The 12,444-nt window shown below is 37.9% G+C and overlaps 1 protein-coding gene across 5 annotated transcripts in view; it reads left to right on the top strand.

The window, feature by feature from the left end:
• The window catches only part of DDIAS (DNA damage induced apoptosis suppressor), a 37,229-nt gene that overhangs the window by 10,117 nt on the left and 14,668 nt on the right, over positions 1 to 12,444 (top strand). For 3 of the 5 annotated variants that reach the window (XR_014250188.1, XR_014250189.1, XR_014250190.1), the window contains 3 exons: positions 4,710 to 4,871; positions 6,176 to 6,293; positions 7,420 to 11,717. Coding sequence is in view for 1 of the 5 variants with exons in the window: in XM_082410142.1 (XP_082266268.1) it covers positions 4,710 to 4,871; positions 6,176 to 6,293; positions 7,420 to 10,017 (2,878 nt within the window). In the remaining 4 variants the exon portion in view is untranslated. The remainder of the gene's footprint in view (positions 1 to 4,709; positions 4,872 to 6,175; positions 6,294 to 7,419; positions 11,718 to 12,444) is intronic. The other 2 variants (XR_014250191.1, XM_082410142.1) reach the window with 1 other exon arrangement.

Here is a 12,444-nt window from a genome sequence, read left to right as displayed (position 1 = left end):
GAAGATTTTAGAGACAGTGAAGAGCAAAAAGACTGCTCCCTAAAAGTTTTTCATTGAACCCCAAATCCTTAGCGACAACCACCATAATAGGTTTTGTGTTTTATGGGATTAACTTTTTTCTCTTGTTAACCTCCAAGATTAGAGCAGTGGTGGTTTTCAAATTACTGTTCTGCAGAGCCTTAGGGCTCTGTGCTTCTAGAAGGAGATAGGATTAGAGAAGTAATAGTAGATTGTGCTGACTCGTAGGTAGGGCTTTAGGGCCCCCACTTTAGTTTCAACAACAGCTCCATTCTCAGCCTTGAATTAGGGTTCCAAATTAGATTTCTTTTCAAAAAAGATTCCATGACTTAGATAAAGATACAGATAAAGACATAAAAATGTAAAAAGTATATGTACAGTTGACCCTTGAACAACACGGGGCGCCAACCCTCTACACAGTATAACCTATAGTTGTCCTTCCATATGTGCAGTTCCTCCATTTATGCAGGTCCGCCATACCTGTGGTTCCTCCATATGCACAGTTCCACATCCAAGAATTCAACCAACCACAGAATATATAGTGCTATATAGTATTTACTCTTGAAAAAATCCATGTATAAGTGAACCTGTTGCAGTTCAGACCTGTGTTGTTCAAGGGTCAGCTGTGTAAAAGTTAGTTTGGTCCTTCATTATCATATTCATATATATATATGAATATGTGTATGTACATATATACACATTTGTATATGTGAATATGGTAATCTCATATGAAGGAACAAACTTTTATATATATATATATGATTTTATATATGTATGGGGGAGGTGTATGTACTCCCAAAAATTATGAGCAAGAAAGGGGACTCATTTGTCCATATAAGCAATCCAGCCAGCCCAAACATGTAAATTGCCCTTCTGATTCACTTAGCGGGACCCATTATCCCTTTGGTCTAGAAATCTGTCTCCAGCACTAAGAGCTTTCTTTTCCTATGTTATTTTTTAATATTTTTCATTACCTTTACCTGTGAAATATGTAAAATATTGTGTGATGGTTATGTGTGCAGTTTTCTGGGAGAGAGAGAGTCCATTGCTTTCATCAGATTTTCAAAGGGTTACTAATCTCATCAATTTTTCTACTTTGGGGCTAAATATAAGTACACTAACCTAGAAAAATAAATGAATGAAACTTAATGTTTTAACTGGTATCAAACAAAAAAGGTAGCAAATACAAGTATTATTTTAGATAGATCCTTTCAGAGGCTTCTTGGGGTCAAAACTTTTCATAATAATTCTAAGACATAATTTGCCTTTTCACTCTCATTCTCATAAAAGTGCATAGTGGAGTTTTCCAGAGGCTCCATGACATGTGATATCACAGCAGAGTGAGCAGAGAAGGAGGTATGAGAATCCAGCTGTCTATTAAGACAGACATTAAACAGGTTTGCAAAATATAAAACAATGCCACTCTCTTCTCACTAATTTATTTTGGAACACATAGTTATTTTTCGTAAAAATATATTCTTTTTGTTAACTATGCGATGGATCTATTTTTTAAGGTATTAATAAGTATTTTTTAGAATTCTCAATTTCTCACTTTCATTTAATTTCTCATTTTCAATTGGAAATATAGATAGATATTACCCACATAAGCAAAAGCTCTTTGGTATTCTCAATAATTTTTAGGAGTATAAAGAGTCCCAGAGACCAAATATGTTTGAAAACTGCTATTCCATAACAAATGACATTTTGGAAATGAGGTGCCTCTAGAAGTTAAATCAGGGGACTGTGATTTGAATGTGTTGTCTCTACCCTTGCTTCTCAAAATGTGGTCTGAGGAACAGCTGCATCGGCATCACCTGGGAGCTTGTTAGAAATGCAGAATCTTGGGCCTTGTCCCAGACTTAGTGAATCAGGATCTTCATTTTAAGAAGATCCCTAGGTGATTGGTATGCATACTGAAGTTTGAAAAGCTGTGATCTGTATTACTGCATACTAACATTTATTTCAGTTCAGACTTATTCCCAAAAGGATTAAAGGAAACTACATAAATATCTTCATTTTATATATAACATAAAAGTATAAATAATATAGTGTATATATGCATTAATGCTAATAATGCATTAATACTAGTCTTTCTTAGGCTATCATTGATACTCTGTATTTGTAAGATCATTCATTATTAACTATACTGTTCTTATAGTTATACAAGAAAGAACTCCAGGCAAGGAATCCAAAGCCTTGGATTTGGTCATAAAAATCACTAACTTTGTCACATTGGGCAAAAATTCACCCCAATTTCCCAGTTTGTGAATGGGAGTAAATGCCTTGTTTATGTATCGGAAGGAAATAATGTATTTTGAAAACATTTGTAAACTGTAAAACACTGATGCACATTAATTCTAAGATTTGCTAGGAATTTTACATTAGACCTGAATGCATTATTAGTACATAATTTTTAAAGAAGTTCTAATATATATTTAAAACACTTAATTCATTTCACTAGAGCTTGGTACTAATGAGGTTTTATGCCCTGGTAAGTCGATTACCTTCACTTAATTCTATGGCCAGACTACAACACAAACTCCAGCCAATTTGGTTAAGAGTATATGAATGGATCGGCACAGATCCATCATCAGTGTGGAAAAAAAAATTAATAATTAGCACAGATGTAATGATGGTGAATCAGTAACTTCTTTTTTTAATTTATTTATTGTTTTTACTTATTTTTTTGGCTGCGTTGGGTCTTCATTGCTGTGCACGGGCTTTCTCTAGTTGCAGGGAGTGGGGGCTACACGGGCTTCTCATTGTGGTGACTTCTCTTGTTGCAGAGCACAGACTCTAGGTGCCCGGCCTTCAGTAGTTGTGGCATGTGGTCTCAGTGGTTGTGGTTTGCAGGCTCTAGAGCGCAGGCTCAGCAGTGTGGCACACGAGCTTAGTTGCTCCGCGGCATGTGGGATGTGGGATGTGGGATCTTCCCGGACCAGGGCTCGAACCTGTGTCCCCTGCATTGGCAGGCGGATTCTTAACCACTGCACCACCAGCGAAGCCCCAGTAACTTCTTATATGTAGGATTAACCTTTGTTCAGAAGAGTCACCTTGTGAGCCATGGAATTCAGGCTCCCCCTAGTGGCTGTCTGGCAGCAATCAAATTTATACAACTGTCTCTAACATTATTTTCTATTCACATTTTTAAGCCAGATCATTAGCGACATGAAGAAAAAACAGTTCTAGGATTAACCATTACCATAAGGTGTTTTAAGGGGTCAATTTGTTAAATTATGAATGTGAAAAATGGATAGCAGAGTTCTAAGATATTGCAAACAACTAGAAAAGAGGGAAACATAAGTAGAAGTGACGGTAACCATCACAATACTTAATATAATTATGAGGGAGAAGCAGACTAAACACATTAATTTGACAAGATCTGTACTAGATTCTTTCTTTACTTTCTTTTCTTATACTTTGTCTCATTTTATCCTTCTTCAACCCTGGATTTCACAGATGAGGAAATCTAAGTTTAAGGGATTTAGTATCTATCCCAAGACCAGACTGCTAGTACATAACAGTAGTGTTATACTTGACACACAGTAGTTTTGTTTTTTTTTTTAATATAAATTGATTTATTTATTTTTATTTTTGGCTGTGTTGGGTCTTCATTGCTGTGCGTGGGCTTTTCTCTAGTTGTAGTGAGCGGGGGCTACTCTTCATTGCAGTGCACGGACTTCTCATTGTGGTGACTTCTCTTGTTGCAGAGCACAGGCTCTAGGCATGTGGGCTTCAGTAGTTGTGACACACGGGCTCAGTAGTTGTGGCACTCGGGCTTAGTTGCTCCGTGGTAGAGGGATCTTCCCAGACCAGGGCTCGAACCCGTGTGCCCTGCATTGGCAGGCGGATTCTTAACCACCGTGCCAACAGGGAAGCCCATACACAGTAGTTTTTGATAAGAAAGGCTTTGGGGGAAAAAAAAAAGTGTTTGATAGAATTCAAACTTGGAAAAAAAAAATCAGCTAATGTCTAAACATGACCTAGGCCTTCTTCACTATTAAACATGAACCACCACCACCCCACAAAAAAAAAAAAGAATGCCTTTGGCCATAATTGCCTTACAAACAAGTTAAACAAGATGTTTTGTACCTAGTTTTTGTAATCTAATAAATTCTCAGCATATTTCAATGAATTAAATTAAAGAAAGTAAAGTTATTCTTATAATAGTGAGAAAAATATGACTAGGTACTTTGTGTATAAATATTTATTAAATGTTTCGAGGTTATTCATTGTCCTTTTAACAGAAGATAGACATTCAAGTTCAGGTCTTCTGTTGGTGTGGTGCTCACTTCATTATATCTAGTTTGCCCCCACCCCCAACCTCGGACTATAATATGCCTCATTTGTTAACGATGATTTAGCTACCCAATAACAACCAACCAACAACCAGCCAGCCTCCCTCCCCACACCCCTCTCTCTCCCCACACCCCCTTCTCTCCCCACACACGCACACACAGTTTTCCTTCAATTTCTATCAATTTGGTGCTACTTAATTTAAATCAGTAAAGTAACTGTTATGAATAGAGAAAATTCAAAAGAGGTTGATCTGAAATCGTTTAAGAAGGATGTAACTTGTACATTGTGTACACAAAATATTATTTTTAATCTTTAATTTCCAGATTTGTTTTACATCATATTAAAAAAAAGTTAGTGAACATCTCTATGCTTTTTTTCCTCCACTTTTCCAGGTCTAATTGTCCAAAATGTGGCTCTACTAGTGAAGCTGAAAATGCCAGTTACAGATATAAACTTGCCTTAAAAGTTGCAGAATCAAACAAATTATTTGGTATTACTGTATTTGGAAGCTGCTTAGATGCATTTTTTGGTCTTACAGCCACTGGTTTGCACAGGTAAGAATATTTAAAGCATTCTTTTTCCTAGCTACTACTTTAGTACATCAATAGAATTTGAAGATATGTGGGGTTTTTTTGTTTGTTTTATTTACTTTTGGCTGTGCGGGGTCTTTGTTGCTGCTTGGGGACTTTCTCTAGTTGTGGTGAGCAGGGGCTACTCTTCTTGGCGGCAGGCAGGCTTCTCACTGTGGTGGCTTCTCTCTTGTAGCAGAGCACAGGCTCTAGGCGCGCGGGCTTCAGTAGTTGTGGCACGCAGGCTTCAGTAGTTGTGGCTCGAGGGCTCTAGAGTGCAGGCTCAATAGTTGTGGCGCACGGGCTTAGTTGCTCCACAGCATGTGGGATCTTCCCAGACCAGCACTCGAACCCCTGTCGCCTGCATTGGCAGGCAGATTCTTAACCACTGCGCCACCAGGGAAGCCCCTGAAGATATGTGTTTTTAAGGTACTATGCATTTAGTAAAAAAGATGATCACTCGACCTCAGATCATCAGTTCATTTAAAAGATAATCAAATGAGAAATAGAAAGATGTTTATTTCCTGAATACATATTGTGATGATGTTAAACCATGCTCCAACCAAACTGTAATTAGACTATTAAATTACAAAACTCTAATCCAAGTTAGAGAAATATATAATAAGAAAGTAAAATTGTTTCAAACGGAAGGATTATTCAAATCAAGTGGCTAAGGTCTCTTGAGGTGGAAGAAGCTATTTGAAGGAATATTTGCATATCAGAAATTGAATTTTGTCATTTATTTCATTTGCATTGCAGCTTCATCTGCATAGTTTGACCTGTTAAGATGTTCTGAGAATGTAAGGATATATGTAAGCAACTGAAGCTTTTTCTCCCCTTCAATCTTCTGCCCTCCTCCCCTAATACTTAACAGAGGAAATCTCTGTTCATCTCCTTATAGTTGAGAGCAAAGTGATTTGAAGAAAGGGAGGGCCAAGGGACCACAGCCAGGATTGCCAGCGATGAGGAAAGGCTTCCCCCTCTGCTTTGAGGAGAAGGTTTAAAGATCCCAGCACTACTCCCACTGACACTTTTATAATAATTGCTGGGCCTGATTACTAGGCAGGCATCTACTTTATTCACACTTGATCAGTTGTTTTTGTCTTTCTAGGCTATAGGAACCTAGAGGGAACAAAATGCGTAGCTCTTAAAGTCACTTTTTTTTCCCCCCTGTATGTAACTCAAAAGTTTCATGCTGTATTTTCAAACTAATTGTGTCTTCTGACTTTATGGCAAGTTAAAATTTCAAAGCTTATCTCTTCCCATTTTTTATTTTCTTTCCAATCAAGGTACATTCGAGATCCTAATGAAATTCCAGAAACACTGGACAGTGATGCAACTCAGAACCTATTAATTAAAGCAGTTGAAACTTGCTTTGTTGGACAGAGCTTTATTTTTGGAGTGACGGTAATTGAGACTAGCTTTCTTTTTATTATTATGCTAACATTTCCATTGTAATGAAGTGATTTTAATTTTCTAAATAGTTTTTAGGAGTCATAAGTGTGAGAGCCTGTAGAAGCACTTTAAGCTTTGTAAAAATAGGCTATAGGTGATCTGTTAAAATACCATGTATGACAACTTCCTCTTTCAAAAGTTAGAAGAGCCCCATTCAAATGCATTCAGAGCTTTAAAAATCTACATTTATTATAATTTCACAAGTGTTAGATATTTTGTTTTGATATTTGGTATTTACTATACCCTCTAAATTCAGTTCAGATTCTGTAGTAAAACTTTCGTCAACTCTAGCTTTTTAATCTTATCGATAAAAGGAGAAAGAGGGAACTAACATTGAAGGCAAAGTAACTGAGTGTTGATAACTATAAGAATAGGTTAGGAAGGATCATCTTAAATAATTATAAAAGTGACTATAGAAAAAGTCTAGAGAATGTGCTGACTGAAGGAGTAATCGCTTTCTGTCTCTTATATGCTAAAGGGAACAAATCAGTATTTTGCCTACACTGCAGTCAGGGTTTTAAAATGTGGAATACAGCACTTCACAGCTGAACAGTGAGAAAACCCAAAGGGAAGATGAAACCAGGAGCTACAGAGGTTTTCTTTCTTAGAATCTCAGATGGCTCTTTTTCTTCTTTTTTTTTTTTTTAAAGTGAGAACATTCCTTTAAACACTCAAAGCTTATGGAAGCTAATGAGAAATATAATAGTAGTTACCATTTATTGAGCAACTACTATTTGGTAAGCACTATAGTTTTTTTTGTGTTATTGCTAATACAGTAATCCTGCATTTTTATCCTTATTTTATAAATGAGAAAACTAAGGCTCCTAATAACTTGTTCAAAGTCCCAACACTAGGAAATTTTAGAACCAAAATTTAAAGACAAGTCTCTTTACTCCAAGGTTTACTTCCCCATAATTTCAATTCCTCTAGCGTTAAACCATATAATGCTAGAGGAATTGAAATTACGGGGGTGGGGGTTATAGTTGCATCTGTTTTTAACCTTTTAAATCCCTGTTTCACATTTGAGTCAAAGGAAGAAAATATTATTCTGATTTAAATTCATTTACTTCTTTCACAGAATTTTGAAAGCCAACATGGACAAGGTTCAGGTTCCAGCAACCTCTTAGAGCAGTACTCAGACCACAAGAGAAAAGTTAAAGCGCTAGTAGCTTGCCAGATTCTTCTACCAGACCCAGGTGTCGTAGGCTTCACTGTCATTGACTATTTCCATCGGCTTTTGCAGCTTTCTGATATCAGGAAACTTCGCTGTGGCTCCCAGGCACCTAATAGCCACTTACTTGCTTTCGAAAATTCAAATAGCGATGTCAGCAGCATATGTGGCCCTGACAGCAGTTCTTGTTTTGAGTCCCATGGCAGAGATGATTTTTCGGGATTCTGGCAGCTATCACTTGAACTCACTTCCATTGTTTCACAACTAACAGATGATGATGATTTTTCAGCTTCAGAACAAAGCAAGGCCATTGATACTCCTCACCAGAACAGAATGTGCATTTCCTCTGCAGAGGCCACTGGTTCCAATAGCTGTCATGATACCATTCAGGGTTTATGGAGCCCTGTTTCTTATATGGATAAAAAGAGTGCAGCACAAAAGCTGGGTGAAGAACTTGGCTTACAAGCTAATCAGCCAAGTGCTGTTCATAGCAATCATCATGAAATTGGAGTTCCTGGTTCTAATTTATTCCCTTTGAAAGTGCAAGAGCCCCTTGAGCCAAGTAATACAAAATCCTTCCACAGTGCAGTGGAAGTTAAAAATATATATTCCCAGCATGAGCTAACATGTCACCAGTATCATGATGTAGATACCCCCGCTAGCTTTCAGGAGAGATCTATGTGTTGTACACCTTCATCACTCAGACTTGAAGAGATAGCTGGGGGTTCTCAGGACTGTGACCCTGAGATCTGGGCTGACCTTCCACTCTCTGAAAGCCTAAACAAATTTCTGGCAGCTATTGAAAGTGAGATTGCTATAACCCAGACAGATGGCAGTAGCAGGAAATGTCATCTAGATAATGACATGAGTAAATTACATGCAGACCACAGCAGGTTTTCTGTGACTCCACAGAGAACTACTAGATCCTTGCATACACCACCTATAGGCTTAAGATCACCACAAGCAACAGTCAAAGCAAACTCCAGCAAAAATAACTTCCTTTCCAACTGTGAAGCAAATCCAAGTCCTAGTGTTCATAAGGAGTCACAACCAGAGAACACAGCAGAGACTATCTCTATAAGTAGTAGTGAAAGAGGCATTTCTGAAAATCTTCTACCAAATGTTTATGTGTCAGCTCTGTTTCCATCTTCAAAAGGCTCAGGCACAACAGTTACTCTTAAGTCTACCAGAATTCCACCACATGAGGCTGAAATTTCACTTAAGCACAATACTTCAGAGACTGACCATTCTTGTCTCAATAGCAAATATTTTAATGGATGTGGAGAAAAATCACTACCCGAAATGAGTGAAAAGTTGACAACTTTGAGTTCTAGGAGGTATAATGATGTTTCCAACCTTCACAACTTAGAAAATAAACAATACTGTAGGCGGCCAAAGAACCAGGGTGACAGTTTGACAATTTGCAGGAAACTCACATATCCTTTAGAAGCTCTTTGCAGTATGCCAAATAGAAGTACGAACACGTTGAAAGAAATGTCTTATGAACACACTGGTAATAACCTAACACCAAACTGTTCTACTGGTCATGAAGGTTGCTACAATGCTTCTGCTGATCTCTTTGATGATAGTCCTAAAGAAATGGACATGGCAACAGAAATGAACAAAAAGTCACAGGATATTTTGTTACAGTGGGGAAAGTCTTTGGCAGAAAGTCATCATACAGAATCTGATTTTTCATTGAGATCACTCTCTGAAAACTCCAGCCAGTCTTCACAAAAATTATCCTTGCAAAACACATCTGCCTCTCTGTATCCAAAAACATGTCCCTCTCCACCTCATTTTCAGTCAGATTCAGAATATGATTTTGAAGATAGCCAAGACTTTGTTCCATGTTCACAGTCAACTCCAGTTATAGGATTCCACCAAACTAGAATTCATGGAATGACAGGAGCTTTCAAAAAATTACCTGCCTTTTATTTGGACCTTGATGCTAACTATAAAAAGACAAGGATTTCCTCTGTAAATGATGCACAGCAAGCCACCCCTAGCTGTCCAAAAAATATAAAGACACCCAGCCAGAAATCCAGAAGCCCTACTGTATCTAGTATTACACAACCAGAGATCTCCAACAACTGTCCTGTTGCTAAGTACCTTGAAACTGATGTTGATGAATGGGTCCCTCCTACCACACAAAAAGTATTTCCTTCAGAAATGCTTGGATTCCAGGCCGTGGGTCTAAGGAAATGCCCTGCTGCTCATAATTCTCCTGATCAAAAAGAGTTACCAAGAAAAAAACTGAAATATGTCAAACAAATAACTGATAAATGCTTAATTAAGAAAGAGTTAAATTTGAAGAATATGCTTGCAGCAGCAGAACCGAAAACTCCTGACTATAATAGTACAGGGTTAGGCTGGATTTTCAAAGAGTCGGTTTTGGGACTTGGTTCCCGTTCAGAAGTCAAATGTTGCCTTGCATTTTCAGAAGATTGGTCACCTTCAGTGCCTGAAACTAAAAGTGCTTGGTCTCCTGAATTGTTCTCATAAAATGTCACCTGAACCCAATTTCTGAACTTTTAAAGGTAAGTGTGTTTGGAAACTCTTGCCTCCAGTGTCATGGAAAGCGTTCTTACCATTTTGAACACTTGAAGAGAAGCAAATAGAAAAGAGGTGCTGTTGTGCCTTTTTAAATGGGGGGAAGCCATTGTTTTTCCCAGTGTTTTATCCAGAATACTCTGATTTCAGATAATTTGGCACTTTATCTTATATTATTGATTGTACTTATGTATTGTCAGTTTTGCTTGTTGAAAGTATTTGTTAAAATCACACATACATTCAGAAATAAAGCCTTTGCAAACCAAAACTTAAAGTCTTTCTTAATTGTTCGGCTTAGATCAGAAAATGTCTACCATGTATTAAGCCAACTACTGTTCTGAGTTTGTGATACAAAGCTACAACACCACTGATCTCAAAAGATTTTAGTCTACTGGGTAAGGCAGAAATATAACGGACAATTTCAGTACAATGCAGTAAATGCAATGATAGAAGTTTTTAATGGATATTAAATTTATGTTGCTCTGGGAGCATGGCAGGGAATCAGTTAACCCAGCAGCATCTATGGGCTGGGGATAAGAAGAAAGGTCAATAAACACTTACAATTTAGAGTTAAATGTGAAACTGTCACTATTTTATCCAGTAATTATTTGTTGAATGCTTACTACATGCCAGGCACTATGCTAGGTGCTGGGAATTCAAAACTGAAAGTCAAGCTCCTTGCCTCAGAAACTCATGGTCTAGAAGAGTAAACAGTTCTCTGATAGGGAGATAAGCTCAAAGGGCTAATAAGGAGCAAAAATGAAGAATAGTTTCTAGACATTCACGTCCTTAGCAGCACCTCAGCTGCACCCTGTAAAAGCTTTGTGTGTCTCTGGTCAGCTCCCTTTGCCATTCCCCACAGCAGCTATTCCAAATCTTCACTCTCTTTGTGCCACCGACCTACCTACTCTTGCCTCGTACTTCATGGAGATCACCTGTATTCCCTTACCTTCCCACACCCATACTTACCCACTTGTCTGTATCGACTCACCCACAACTCTTTTTCCTCTAACCTCAGAAATAATGCACACCTCCTATTTAGTGCTAATCTTTCTTTTTGGGCTGTTGATCCATTATACCCGTCTTTATCGTCTCGCTCTACTGGCTCTCTCCCCTTCCCCCACTTTTAATTTTGAAAACTTGCAAAACAAAAGTTGAAAGAATGATACAATGTTATAGCATCTATACATACGACCTAGATTCAATTATTTAACATTTTGCCTTTTGTGTATGGGTGTATTTTTCATTGTGTCTATAGATATATATGGTTGTTTCTGCTGAACCTTTTTTTTTTAATTAGCTTATTTATTTTTGGCTGCATTGGATCTTCGTTGCTGCGCACGAGCTTTCTCTAGTTGTGGCGAGCGGGGGCTACTTTCCATTGCGGTGCATGAGCTTCTCATTGTGGTGGCTTCTCTTGTTGCGGAGCATGGGCTCTAGGCACGTGGGCTTCAGTAGTTGTGGCACGCGGGCTCAGTAGTTGTGGCTCACGGGCTCTAGAGCTCAGGCTCAGTAGTTGTGGCACAGGCTTAGTTGCTCCACGGCATGTGGGATCTTCCTGGACCAGGGCTGGAACCCGTGACCCCTGCATTGGCAGGCGGATTCTTAACCACTGCACCACCAGGGAAGTCCCTTTGCTGAACCTTTTTAAGGTAAGCTGCAGATATGACATTTTACCTTGAAATACTTCAACATGAGTTTTCTTAAAATAAGGACTTTCTTCTACATAATTATTGATACAATATCATTATCACACTAAAAACTATTAACAGTAGTTCTACCATATTGTCTAATGTTTAACCCATATTTAAGTTTTTCTACTTGTCCCTAAGTTGTAATTGTTGTCTATGTTGTTTAACCAAGATTTCATTAAGGTGACTCCATGGTGTTTGGTTATGTCTCCTGTGTCTTTTTCTAGAAGTTCACCTCTTTTTTTCCATCACATTGGGTTTATGAAAATATCAGACCATTGTTTTGTAGAATGTCCCACATATAGATTTTTGTATTTGCTTCTTTATAGTATCACTACCTTGTCTCTCTGTCTCCAGTATTTCCTGTAAATAAGGTCTAAAGACTTGATTAGATTTATGGTTTGGGCAGAGATATTTCATAAATTTATGTTGTGCACTTCATATTGTATCAATGGAGACACAGTGTCAGGTTGTCCCACTATTAATGATGCTAAGTAAGATTGCTTGCTTAAGATGTTGCCCACCAGATCTCTCTAGTCTACAGGTACTTTTTTTCTTTTTTTTCCTTTTTTTAAGAGTAAAGAGTCAGTATTATAGTTGCCTACCAGTGGTGTTAATGAGTTTCCATTTCCTGCTCTCTATCATTATGTACTCAAGAATTTTTACTTACTCAGTGATTTACAGTCGG

Source organism: Balaenoptera physalus (assembly GCF_965194825.1).
Source record: "Balaenoptera physalus genome assembly, chromosome: 10".
NCBI classification, from domain to species: Eukaryota; Metazoa; Chordata; class Mammalia; order Artiodactyla; family Balaenopteridae; genus Balaenoptera; species Balaenoptera physalus.
The sequence above is the reverse complement of the archived record's forward strand: the minus strand, read 5'-3'. Positions and strand labels throughout refer to the sequence as shown.